This window comes from Macrosteles quadrilineatus, unplaced genomic scaffold (assembly GCF_028750875.1).
Source record: "Macrosteles quadrilineatus isolate MER2022 unplaced genomic scaffold, UCM_ALF_1.0 Scaffold_5__1_contigs__length_97177068, whole genome shotgun sequence".
NCBI classification, from domain to species: Eukaryota; Metazoa; Arthropoda; class Insecta; order Hemiptera; family Cicadellidae; genus Macrosteles; species Macrosteles quadrilineatus.
The window spans coordinates 81410444-81424905 of record NW_026542598.1 but is presented as its reverse complement, the minus strand read 5'-3'; the positions used below and the strand labels follow the sequence as shown (position 1 = coordinate 81424905).

The 14462-nt window shown below is 37.8% G+C and overlaps 1 protein-coding gene across 1 annotated transcript in view; it reads left to right on the top strand.

Moving 5' to 3' along the window:
* LOC128995404 (microtubule-actin cross-linking factor 1, isoforms 6/7-like) overlaps window positions 1-14462 on the top strand; it is a 38471-nt gene that overhangs the window by 15821 nt on the left and 8188 nt on the right. Inside the window, exons 12-18 of the mRNA XM_054420413.1 lie at window positions 192-309; window positions 2788-3017; window positions 3737-3854; window positions 11453-11607; window positions 13109-13265; window positions 13488-13589; window positions 14097-14265. Of these exons, the coding sequence (XP_054276388.1) occupies window positions 192-309; window positions 2788-3017; window positions 3737-3854; window positions 11453-11607; window positions 13109-13265; window positions 13488-13589; window positions 14097-14265 (1049 nt within the window). The remainder of the gene's footprint in view (window positions 1-191; window positions 310-2787; window positions 3018-3736; window positions 3855-11452; window positions 11608-13108; window positions 13266-13487; window positions 13590-14096; window positions 14266-14462) is intronic.

Below are 14462 nucleotides of genomic sequence, written 5' to 3'. Positions count from 1 at the left end.
GCTTGAGTGAAGGTTTGAATGTTCACAGTAATCAATCTTCTTGATCTAAAAACTAAGAAACAGGAAATGTTCTTGGCTTGTTTCGTCTCTTTGTGTGTTGATATAAATATCAAATTTAGTTTAACTCCTCATCATCATGATTATGATTATGATGTTTTATGTTCTGATATTTGGATTTCTTTCCTCCACAGTTCCTCAAGTTTATGAACCACAAGAAGTCACGTCTGACAGATCTGTTCCGCAAGATGGACAAGAACAACGACGGACTCATCCCGAGGGACGACTTCATCGACGGAATCATCAAAACCAGTAAGTTATTGATTGTCTAATTTGAAGGTTTTGTAAAATTTATATTCCACGTAATTCTGCAACAATTTCTAAATCGGAAAATATTTTGTAATAAATGGAACATAAAAAACAACAGTCAAAACTATTCCGATGTCGTTCATCCTTACTAAAACAAAACACGTTATTAATTTTCTTAAAATAATTCTTCACTAAAAATTAGGGATGGACGGGATTGAATTTTTAGTTCGGGACGGGACGGGACGGGATTTTTATTTCCTTCCCGATTTTCGGGACGGGACGGGACGGGATTTTTTTTCTATGCATAAAAAGAAAGTACTGTATTGCAGTTACCAAAAAAGACATACGAAATCAATTTTTACCATTTGTGGCACTGATCTATAAAAACCAAAAAATGGGTAACAATTTACAGGTACCTATAGAAACTTGTGACTCGCGGGTCACGGGGTGATCGTCTGTATGACTCACGGTCACGGCGCGATCGTCGTCATGACTCGCGGTCACGGCGCGATCGTCGGTATGACTCGCGGTCACGGCGCGATCGTCGGTATGACTCGCGATCACGGCTCGATCGTCAGAATGACTCCGCGGTCACGGCGCGATCGTCGTCATGACTCGCGGTCACGGCGCGGTCGTCGGTATGACTCGCGATCACGGCTCGATCGTCAGAATGACTCCGCGGTCACGGCGCGATCGTCGTCATGACTCGCGGTCACGGCGCGGTCGTCGTCATGACTCGCGGTCACGGCGCGGTCGTCGTCATGACTCGCGGTCACGGCGCGATCGTCGTCATGACTCGCGGTCACGGCGCGGTCGTCGGTATGACTCGCGGTCAAGGCGCGATCGTCGGTATGACTTCGCGGTCACGGGGTGATCGTCGGTATGACTCGCGGTCACGGCGCGATCGTCGGTATGACTCCGCGGTCACGGGGTTATCGTCGGTATGACTCGCGGTCACGGCATGATCGTCGGTATGACTCGCGATCACGGCTCGATCGTCAGAATGACTCCGCGGTCACGGCGCGATCGTCGTCATGACTCGCGGTCACGGCGCGGTCGTCGTCATGACTCGCGGTCACGGCGCGATCGTCGGTAAGACTCCGCGGTCACGGGGTTATCGTCGGTATGACTCGCGGTCACGGCATGATCGTCGGTATGACTCGCGATCACGGCTTGATCGTCAGCATGACTCCATGGTCACGGCGCGATCGTCGGTAGGACTCCACGGTCACGTCGTGATCGTCCGTAGGACTCCGCGGTCACGGCGCCATCGTCGGTATGACTCGCGGTCACGGCGCGATCGTCGGTAGGACTCCGCGGTCACGGCGCGATCGTCGGTATGACTCGCGGTCACGGCGCGATCGGCGGTATGACTCGCGGTCACGGCGCGATCGTCGGTAGGACTTGCGGTCACGGCGCGATCGTCGGTAGGACTCCGCGGTCAAGGCGCGATCGTCGGTATGACTCGCGGTCACGGCGCGATCGTCGGTAAGACTCCGCGGTCACGGGGTTATCGTCGGTATGACTCGCGGTCACGGCATGATCGTCGGTATGACTCGCGATCACGGCTCGATCGTCAGCATGACTCCATGGTCACGGCGCGATCGTCGGTAGGACTCCACGGTCACGTCGTGATCGTCCGTAGGACTCCGCGGTCACGGCGCGATCGTCGGTATGACTCGCGGTCACGGCGCGATCGTCGGTAGGACTCCGCGGTCACGGCGCGATCGTCGGTATGACTCGCGGTCACGGCGCGATCGGCGGTATGACTCGCGGTCACGGCGCGATCGTCGGTAGGACTCCGCGGTCACAGGGCGATCGTCGGTAGGCTATGACTCGCGGTCACGGCGTGATCGTCGGTATGACTCCGCGGTCACAGCCCGATCGTCGTTATGACTCCGCGGTCACGTCGTAATCGTCGAAATGACTTCGTCTCCTGCGTTCGCGGACCTATCGCTCACAATAACGGCGTTATCGGCACTCGCGAAGCGGAAAAATTGCCGACGATCGGACCAAATCCCGTCCCGAAAAATTCCCGAGTCAAATGTAATCCCGTCCCGATAATCGGGAATATTTTTTTCCCGAAAAATTCCCGAAATTTCGGGACCCGTCCATCCCTACTAAAAATCATAACAAATTATAGTATTGACACATAATTACCCTAACAAATTAAAAGAAGAGGATAATAAATAACTACAACTTAAAAAATAGCACAGAATAGTTCTGCGAAAAATAATTGTAATCGCATTAGCGTTTTCTCTGTTTCTCATTGACTTTTTTTGTCCGCTTTTTTGTCATATACAAATCTTTTGGCCTTTTCTAAACACTTTTCTCATTTTCCCTGACCGTAATAAGTTTTGCCGACCTTTACTCACTTCCCAGATCCATTAGTTCCCGTTGTGAAAAAAACTCAAAGATCTCCCTAAAACACACTATTTTAAAGCCTTCAACATCTATTTACCTAAATTTTGTGATTTACAGAATTCGACACAAGCAAAATGGAGATGAACGCAGTGGCCGACATGTTTGACCACAACAACGAAGGCTTCATCGACTGGAAGGAGTTCATCGCGGCGTTGCGGCCCGACTGGCAAGAGAAGCCCCCCACCACCGAAGCTGAGAAGATACACGACGAAGTCAAGAGGCTTGTTATGCTGTGTACTTGCAGACAGAAGTTCAGGGTGTTCCAAGTGGGAGAGGGCAAGTACAGGGTGAGTCAGTACTTCAATTCTTGCTGTAGGATTAGTTTGGTTGTAACCTGTTTTGAGGTTAACAAGGTCTAAGTAATTTAGCAATTCAAAGCATTATTTGTGTTTTCTATAGTTTTGTGTAATCTAAAATGGTTTTGATGTAGATGGATCTATCAAAACCATTGAAATTTAAACTATAAACTCGCACATGATTTGAAAACTAAAATTAAACAACAAATCATAAAATGAGATATTCTGTGTATTTGTTGTTATTTTACTAGTTGAACTATTTATCGCCAATTTTACTGACAAGCATTTGTATGATTTTCTATTGTTCTTCTTGTTAATTTTTATCAAACTTATAATATACATAGTAGAAAATACATTATGTGGCTGGATTTAATTCAGTAAAAAAATGGGCATTTACTTCAGTTAATACTATTTTTTTTTGTAATTTACTTACCAACACTTTTGCTATTACACCTTGGAATAAAAATATTTTTTTGCCCTCATTTGCTCAGCATATTTAATTCGTAGGATCCAAGATACTGACTGCTTCTTGACACAATTAGCAACCACAGTGAATGTGTGAAAAATATTTCCTGCACATGTAAATGTTAACTGTACTGCAAATAATAATTTTAAAAATTATAATAAATCAACGTTAGTTAAATTTATTGTTAACATCTATTAACATACTAGTTTTTCCTTGGTTTCACACAACTTTGTGCATTTGACAGTTCGGTGACAGTCAAAAGCTGCGTCTGGTTCGTATCCTGCGCTCGACTGTGATGGTCCGTGTCGGCGGAGGTTGGGTTGCGCTCGATGAGTTCCTCGTCAAGAACGACCCGTGCAGAGGTAAGCTCCAGCACTTAGTGGGAACTCTACAGACGGTGGTATCTGAATGTAACTGGCTGGATTCATACTTTACGCTTCATTCATTTTTGTTGTATATTCAGCGCTCGAATATATTAAGAAGAGAGAAAACTATAAGTGTAAAAAGTGTCCAATGTAGGCTCATTTTATTAAATTTTTTTGGTTCCATTCGTATTGTGTTTTTATATCAGTATAAATTCCAAAACAAAACTAGAAAGTTCAAACATAGAAAAACAAAAAAAGTAATAATCAGCTGATGTTAGGATTTCTTTTCAATCTCATTACAAATTGTTACGATTTTTTTTACATTGGTTATATTTTTATGATTTGGTCCTAATTTTTAAACCCCCGTTTTTAATTCATACAAGGTAACTAACATTACCTATTTGTTTATTCCGTTTTGTTGTTGTTTTTTATTAGAAAAAATAAATTATTCTTTCTACACTTCTTGCGCTCCATCGTTTCTTTCGGGAACTACAATTGCTGTCTCTTTCATAAAATCCTTTTCTACCAAGAGATAAAATCCTGTTCTTGTTATAGTTGATGCAAATACGATTTGTAAATATTTGCATTGAATTTATATAAAGAATTCACAACTTAACAAATAACAATGAACACGTAAAAAAACTAAAATATGAAAACACACATTAATCAACAACAAAAAATCAGCTGATATGACAATCGTCCCTTCCTTTACAACGTCATAAATTGTTTGCCTTAAATTGTATTTTTTGACTCGTTATTAAGGGAAGCGTAATTTATCACTCTAGCCAGTGTTGGGGTAGTCACAGACACTTTAGCAGGGCAAGCTTAACTGGGCCGATGTAGTCGACACCTCACGAATAGATCACTCAAATGACGCATGACTACGGACAATGCAATTAAACATTGTCTGAGGAAATCTGCTCCAAAAGGGTACTCTAAAGAAACGTATACTCAATTTATTTCACCAAAGTTAAATAAATTGATTAAACCAAGGTTGAGTCTAATGATTCATTGTTGATACCTCAGAGTATGTTGGTCTAACAATCATGTTTTTTTATAAATGATTTGAGAAGTACTGCAAAGAAAGTTTAGTATTAATTTTACTTGGTTAAAACCTTACTTTACATATATTTAGCTAAACTCTTATTCTTAATGTGTTACAACAGCAGAAATATATTTTTTTAATATGTTAACAAACTAATATTATATTACTCTTCTCATTAAGCTTTTAAAACTGGGATAGTAACAACTTGCAAAATCTCACCCTTACTTACAGTTGGGTGCATGGCCCTAGTATAATGAATAAGAGTAAACTGTTAATTTAACTATTACCTTCACGTAGTAGATTAACTTATGGTAATCACAACTATTGTTAGTAAGTAACTTTGCACCTCTAAGTGGCTAGGTTGAGCCAGCTCTTAAAAGATAACGGTTGTATTCAAAGTGTTCAAGTTCTTCATCTATCATAAAAATGTGTTAAATAACTCCCTGATCAATATTTTGAGTAACATGCTGTTATACTGACATAAAAAACGTGTATTTTAACACTTTTAAATACATCTACAATCATACTGTACACATTTAAAAGAGAAAAAATATTTTTTATGTTACTTTTTAGGTTTTTGACAAGTGACATTGGTTGTCATAAAGCTTAAATGGAAACGGAGAGAATCAGTAGTATCCAAGCAAGGACGTCATTTTATTTTATAGTCTTTGTTTAGGCTTTATGATTGGGGTTACCCAAAATAAATAAATCACTATAATATATTATATAAATCACTATAATATTTTCTATACATTCACCATTTTGTCAGTGTTTACACAGTACCAGTGGATTTATACAGCAAAGTGTAGAAAGATGTATTTTACTATCCTTATAAAAACATGTTGACGCTTTGATTACAAGTTTGACTACAGTATCCTAATCAGAAGGGCCTCAAATGAATTTTTAGATTCACAAAACTTTAAGTACTAAGATGATAACATTTTTCCCGTTGATTTTGCCTCTAAGTTTTATAGAGCTGGCTCGACCTAACTTACACCAAGGTAATATTTAATAATATTAATATTCCAGCGGACTAGCTTGCTCGGGGGCTTCAGATTCAGACTCTACCGCCATTCTCACCACTCGTTGTGTAATACACTAACTGTACCAGGAGTCTCGACTGTGCCTCTGCCTCATGGAGATTTCACTTTTGACAAGTTTATTTCGTTCCGAGAATTGTTACTCTTAAAACTCTTGAACTTATCTCCATGTTTGCCGTAGTAAACTGAAAATGAGGTTGGAATGGAATGTTAAGATTTTCACAATTAGGATAACATTTTTTGAAGGGAATAAAAAATAACCTAATTTGATTTAGGTTGTGAGGTTAACCTGAAGGCGTTCATGTGTTGGAACGCTTAAATTGTCTTTCAATCTTTGTGAGCTTCACACTTAGTGTGTGATATTTTACTGAGACAAAAAAACATGTCAAATCCAAAATGAAATTATATATGCAGTAGTTTGAGTTTTCTTAATGTAGAAGATGAACTTAAGGTATCATGATACGGCCTACTTGTTTAGTAGCATCATCATGTTTTAACAAAAAGCGATTTTAGTTCAAGGTCGTTTGATCTCATAATGTTCAACATAAATTTTCCAAACTTTAAATTAATGAAAGTATTTTTTTTTATTCAGAAGCATTATCATAAACTTAGATCCAATGCCTCACAAGTAGATTTAAAATTAATTGCAACGTTGAATTTCCTCAAAATATAATAGTTAGCATAATAGTCTACATTCTAACCTTATTTTCAGAGTGAACTTATGGTTTCAACATATACATCTAAAAAATTAAAAATTTCCAACCACATTCAGCTAGAATTGGCTATGTAGCAGCTTACTGTAATGACAACTGCAACGATAAATCATACAACTTCATTCGCAGAGGCACAGTCTAGAATCATTGTGGGTGTCAGCGGATTAATATTGTTTGTCCTTTCTCCCCCCTCCTCTCCCTACCATTACCCCCACTTTCATTCATTATCGGTTTGCATGGCCGTTGTTGGAATGTGCCCCAGTTGAGATGCTGCCGATCCCGAACCCCTTCGTACCAGAAGAGCATGAGCCGTGGTGCCCTCTCGGTATACTACAAATCATGTGTAAATATTTGTCCGTTTGATTGTGAACCTCACCGCTAGCTTTCACTGCCACCTGTTTGAAGAATTTTGATTTTTGTTTTCACGTACAACTTTTTTTCAACAATTTGAGAGAAGCTATAAAATTTACTAATAGTAAAGAACGTTTTAAAAAAATTCCTGTTTTAAGGGTGTTTTGGCTGCAGAACATTTATTTGAAAAAGCTAATATAAATTTCTTTGTATTTTGCCATGGTTAAAAGACTTGTACTGTTATCAGTCTCATACGTAATAGTCTTTTTATGAACAATACAGTACATTTTTTCAGCGAAAATACCAGTAATTTAATTAATTAGGATATTGAATCCTACGTCTCAGCACTCACCCACTATTGCAAATGATCTGATTTGCAGCAAATACAACAATAACAACTGTCTTGAAAACACAGGCTTTTTCATACCAAACAATACTCCCTTCAGAGTGCCAATACAGTGTGCAATACAGGCTTTTTGTAAGGAAACAATACTCTTATCTGAGTACAACAACAACACAAACAATCAACAAAACAACACGGGCTCACCAACACAATACTCTCTTGAAATACTCTCCACAGCACTACTAGTTCCATAGCTCCATAGCTACAACGCCAACAATAAATCCGACAAGAAAGATTTTTTAAAACAAACCTCACCTCTGAATACCTTTTAAAAATGTGTGAAATATCAAAATAACTATTTTTGGAGAAAAAGACAAACCAAGTACTGCTACTTAAAGTTTTTGCGCAAGCAGGAAGTTTTCATACGTGTGTTTCGAACTATTCTTATTTTATGTTTTTTCTTAATGTTGTAAATATTAATTAACAAGATTGTAAAGCTATTACAATGTTTTCTATTGTACATATTTACCGCAACAACAGGTGTTTTCACTTTTTCGGTTTGGTGGTACTGAATGCCTGTCTCAGAATGAACCTTTCACTTCCTGGGTTGTTCCTTCCTCACCATTTAAGTTTCCCGCATGTCCCTATGAAGATCTGCACTTCTTTAATGTGTTATTCTTTTTTTTATTTCCCATTGTGGTTTTTGAGTCATTCTTTTTTTTTATTTAATTTTTCATTCTGTTTTGTTACTAACATACGTTTGAATGTAACGTTTCATCTGTGTTCTCCTACCATTGTTTTTGAGAGAAATCTAAATGTGTTTACGCTTGTAAATACTCATGCATCAAAGTAAGACCAACCATTTTCAACCAAATGGAAATCAATTCAAGTCATTTTCATAAATAACCTAAAATACAACGTAAGTTTAACGCTACCACTCCATCATCTATCCTTCCACTTACGACCTTGACTCTAAGAAGTGCAGAAGTCCGCATGACGTTTCCTAGATGCATCAGGCGCTGTAATGGGTTTGTACAAACTTCTGGGTTATCTCGCATGTTTCGTAGGTAGACGTAACAGTTTTGGTTTTGGCTTTTAACATTTTCAGTTTACATGATTTGGGCTGTTTTAGGTTAAGTTGTGCAGTGTACACTGTAGATGTTATTTTAAGTTTTGTTTATTTTCCACCGAGTGGTGAATGCGTAGTTTAGTGCCATTGAACACCGAACGCCAACGCCTTTGGTGTTAGTTGTTGTGCGTTACATTGTGTTCGGCATGCTGTTTTTATTTGCTTTGTTTTATTTTTCTAATCAACGGTACTCCGACAGTTTTGTTTAGATTTTTTGATAAATTTCTTCTAGTAAATTTTAAAGAGAGTTACATAATATACATTGTGCTTAGATAGACAGTTAGTTTCTCCTAAATTCATTAAGATTTTAAATTTATTTATATAGATATTTTTGACTAATGACACTTTTTCTCTCAGATAAGGTCAAATATTTCAATTTCATACCGACAGTTATTTTGTTGTTCTATTAAATTTGAAGAATTAAAATGCCTCGAGAAGTATTTGTACTAATTCCACATTTTGCAAAACAAAGTTATTGAAAGAAAATATTTCAACTGCATTTAAATGTGTGTATAACACTGTAACACCATTTATTTAAATTTTTATCGGCATTTTGGACACTCAGTTTCCCAATTCTTTATTTAAATCCAAACTTTGAAAATTGTTTCTGAGATAACTTGAGTTGGCATTTTCACACTCCCTCATATCTTATTTAATTACAACTCTAGGTTATTGCTTGGAAAATTCAATTTGACATTTTAGAGACGCAAAATTTGATCCAATTCTGATTTAAATTGAACATTTTTAAAATTGTTTCTGAGATTATTTTGCTAGAAATATTGGTCACCTAATTTTAACCCATTTTTTATTCAAATTCAAATTTTTTAAATTATTCCTGGACATTTTAAATTGGAAATTTGCTCACTCAATTCTTTTTAATCTGAAACAGAATTCTCTAATAAAATTACTTTACACCAAACAGTAGCCGAATGTCAATAGTACACGGCCAGTAATTCAGTTAATGTGGTAATGTCGGAGTGCCGGTGTGTATCGCACGTCCACTGATCCCCCCCCCTCTCCCAGCCAAGGGCCGCACCAACATCGAGCTGCGGGAACAGTTCATCTTGGCGGATGGAGTGTCGCAGAGCATGAGCGCCTTCAAGCCCAAGGCGAGTCCGTCCAGTCGTAGTGTCAGCATCAGCAGTGGATCGGCTGGTCCAATCACCAAGGTACGCACTTCCTCTAACATTAACATTCAACGCTTAACTGTTAAAATAGGTGTCGTAAATTTAAATGTGAGCTCAACAATTTAAGTTTTGGCAGAAAAACTATCAGTTCAAATAACTTGATTCAGATAACTTGAATGAAAATTTATTGGTTCATTTTATACATCCTTTTGCTACTAGTTTATATTTGACCCAAGAACATAAAAAATCTAGAACGTATTTAGTGTACTCTGTGAAACCTACGATCTTTACTATAGCTGGTGAAGTTAGCGTTTGAAACACGTTTGATGATTTAGTAGAATTGCCTTTGGAGAAAATCAAATCACACACTCACCTAAATTCCAAACTTTACAATGTCATAAGATTACTTAGACTAAATAAATGACAAATGATAGAAAATTACTTTTGGTTTTTTTTTGTGACCAACATTAAGGGAAAATGTCCATTTACTATTGTATCGGTCATGTTGACCCAAACCTTTTCTTAATAATTTACTAAACCACAACACATTAATTTGCTTAGGGCATTCAAGCCTTCTTTAGACTGTTTAATTTTGCAAACTTTCTTTTCTGAAGTTCTAGTCTAAAGGATGGTAAACAGGCTAAAAAAGTGTTTAACTTGTTCATTTCTTATACTAAGCAAGTATTCTTCTTTTAAAGTTGCTCTTAATCTTGATTTAACAATTATTAAACCTAGTCACACAACATTACATAATACCTCTGCAACAACCCTTTACAACATTCTGGAAACTTTATAAATAAATTAGTATACTCAGTAAATCTGATACCAACACAAGAATAAAATATTTTGCCATCCATAGATATCAAATAAATCGTATATTAGCTATGTCAATAATGTAACATACGTAACAAGAGCTTTTAAGGATTTTTAAGATGTTTCAAGAGGTTTTAATGATTTTTATCAGGCTAAGCAGCTTAACTGAATGGGAAAGACTCCATCCTGAGCCAAGAAACACAAAATTACACGATACATTAAAGTATATTACTGTACCAAGGTTTAAGGAAGAATGACTATCTTAAGCTGGAGGCAGATAAACATTTTAATTGTTGTGTAAAATGTTTGTGTTTTTTTTTTACAATGGACTCTTCCCTATCCAGATAAGCCTACTCCCAACAAAATTATAGGGATTACAGTATTAAGGTGTATAGGTCACCCAAAATTGAGACATAACCGCGACAAAACAAAATGTTTTTGCCTTAATTGTTAAAAGTGTTCAACTAACAAGTGTGTGCTAGTCAGCTAGTGTTAGTGTTAGTGTAGAGTAGTGTGTGTAGTGTAGTTTAGTGCTCAGACCCCCGAGGACCCCTGCTGCGGCGACCGAGGTAAGTGTGTGTGGTGGTGTGACCTTCTTGACACCAGTGTTGAATGCTCACTCCGCTTCATTGGACACTTTGGCATCCCACTTAATTTTATCCTGTACTTTTCAGTTGTCCTCTTCTTTCCATCTGTGTCTTTACCTGTTTCTCTAGGCGAAAGGTTGTTAACCGATTTGTGTTTCAGTGGTAAAACGTTTGTTTCTCAGCACTAAGTGTTCGTGTTAGCACCGCGTGGATAAATGTTTGTCGTAATACTGTTCTCTACGTTTTATACCAAAAACTGTTTTGTGAAACTAATGTTGGTAAAAGAAATATCCGTTCTCACTGGCTTTTACACAACTATTATCTTAAATTTCAATCTCAAACTTTCTGACACAATCTGAAAACCAAACGTAGGTCGGATAGGTAGAGTCTGTGCCGAGCAAGCAGTCCGAACGTGTGACTGTTTCGCTCACTGTTCAATGTCTCTAGCCGAGGAGGTTCTGAACATTCTGATGCCGATATTCGAGACGTTGAGGCAACAAGAGTCATTGCCTTGTTCCTACCCGTTGGCTATGGGTGGCCGGCAATCCATGGGTATGGGTATGCCCATCACGGCAGCTTACACTTGCTCTGGGGGTCACTGGGTAAGTTCCGACTGTTCAACTTCTTCTCTGGTCCAGGTAACCTAGTTTGGATAGTGAGGTTAATAACCAACTACTTAGTTAGGAAATAAGTTAGTTTAGGTTAGATTTAGGTTAGCTGCAAAATAGTTTTATAGAGATAATCTAATTTAGGTATGAATAGTAGCCGTACTTCTACATTTTTGGTTCAGGTAACTTAAATCCGTTAGGTTAGATCAAAAATAGATTATTGTTAAGGTTGAGGAGTATTTAAATAGCGGGAGATCCTTTATACTTGGAAAAATAGTTTCAACATCTACTTGAATAGGTAACCTAGGTCAATTCAAAGGAGTTAAGAAAAATGTTAGTTTAGGTTTAATGTTGAACAAATTCAAATAATACAATTCAAGTAGTACAATAGTTTGGATGTGAAGAATAGCTTTATCTTAACATCTCTGGTTCAGATAACCAAGTTCATGTTTAGGGTAGAGTTACATATGGTAGCATTTTTCATAATGGTTTAGAAAAAAGCTTTAGTTAGACATATTTAATAGCTCAAACTTATAGGTTACTGATGAGAATATCAAATAAAACATTACATGACAGATTTTTGTTTTCACACTTGCCGTGGTTCGCTATAAAATGATAGTGGTACTTTATGTTGATGTAGATTAATGGTGGCTGGTCCATTTACCTTTGGATATTGAACCAGATATATGACATATATTGACCAGCTGTAGCAATTGTTCATTCAATGAGATATAGTTGAACAAGCCAAAGCCTGCTACTATTCAAGATTGATTTTCTAGATTTTGAACCATGGTAGCTACCATGGTTCAAAATCTAGAAAATTCTAGAGAATTCCCATTAGCTAATGGGAATATAAATTATCTAAAGTTTACAATAAATAACCTGTTCAGTTTTACCTGGTTAAATTTGCTTATAATAAAGATAACTGTAATCAGTGCACCTGTCTGTGGCTGAATTAAACACAAAGTTTTTTTTTTAATTCTTAAATTGGCTACAACTCTAAAATTATATTCAAAAAAGAATTTATACTTGAGTCCTGGTTTGATTATGGTCAAAATAAAAAAATAAAAATAAAACACTATCTTTGGAAATGCCTTTCAACCCCACAAAATACATATTTTGTGTATCTTTTATTGTCATAAATCCTTCTATTTTTCTTATGACTAGTTTCAAGGCTTAGGGTAGTAGATCTTAAGCTACCTAAGTTTAGATGAAGCGACCTGAGCCTTGAAACTACAATTATACTGACAGAACCTACATTATAAGGATTTAGCCAAATAGGCTATACATATTTAAGTCAAATTTAAGTCTATGGTTAAAGTCATCTGAATCACCTTTGAACTTTCAATAGCTAGAGATTTTATCCATGCCAAAAATAAATAACAATGTAGCCTATTAATTTTTCCCCAAATAGATTCTTAAAAAATTTACAAACCGGAATTTTTTACAGTTTTAACTAAAGATTTCCACATGTAACCGTCATGGTGTGTGACAGGTAAGGGAGCGCAGTGCTCGCAGTGTTCCGATGGCCAGGTCCGGTCGCATGTCAGGAACTCCTGACTCACTCAGTGACAACGAGAGCTCGCCACTGTACTCCCGCACTCCCAGGAAGGTGTCTACGCCCAGCGGACGACGGTCCAGTCTCACGCCAGGTATGTACATCACAAGAAACATAAATGTGTAAATCAGCAACTTTTAGAAAATAAAATAAACCACGTTGCAGCAAACGAGCAAACCTGCAGACTAAGCAGATTTCCATTTATCTGATTGGATTTTCACCAAAACATTGCCTTAAACTTGTCGCATTTGTTATGAAAGAAAGTCAAGTTTTAAGGGAAAGAAGTCAGAGTGGTGAAGTATTTGGTTTTGTACAGGTGGCAGTCTGCCTGGTAGTCGCAACAACAGCCGACCTCCCAGCCGCACTGGCAGCAAACCTCCCAGTCGTCACGGCTCCAACCTCTCTCTTGCCAGTTCCGGTAAGTTTAGTATGTTATATTCTAAAAGAGTAATTATTTTTCTCAAAGTTTCAAACAATGATTTTTATGTACCTTTATTACTGTGCTAGGTTTGATTTAGCTTTTTTTCTGCGGGGAATACCAATTATTGATATGTTGGAGCCAAATATTCAGTTTTCCAAATCCAAAGTATCCAAAGCAATGCTATTCATTAGGCATTCATACTCATTGAAAGAAATTATTGATGAGTCGATTAGTTTCACAAGAAATTCAGTCTTGTCTGATATTAAATTTTTAAGTGGTTATAATTTTCAGATTAGGGTATCTGCTATCCTGATCCCTACACTTTTTTCAACAAAAGTTTCAGTTCTAAATCAAATTCTGGAATTCAAGCTCTTGTTTAAAAAAAGTTTTCCCTTATACATTAACATTTTCAAACATAAAAAAAGTTTTACGTTTGTTTAACTTAAAACAACTTATCATGCTATCAATGAAGTTCATACATTTAATTGACATTGTTTATACCAGATGATGGAACACCTAGTCGTATCCCGAGGAGGTCGTTGACAGGGACACGCTCGGCCAGTGGGTCGGCCACGCCGCGCAAGCTCACAGTACCGACCCTCAACGGCAGCGCGAGTCGTACGAGATCACCGTCCGGCCTCACCACTTCCTCCGCATCAACGGCGTCTGCTAGGTGAGTCTGTGTAACTCTGGCAGTCAGTCGGGCATCACAGTAATATTGATTATAACCATTTTATATTAGAGTAGGCAGTTGTTTAAAACTCCTACAATAGTGTGTGAATTAAGGTGTCCAAAAAACTCCTCACAGAACAAGATTCATACTTGACAGAGCCTTGAACCATTGACTATTGGATACTGAAGTAGACATCC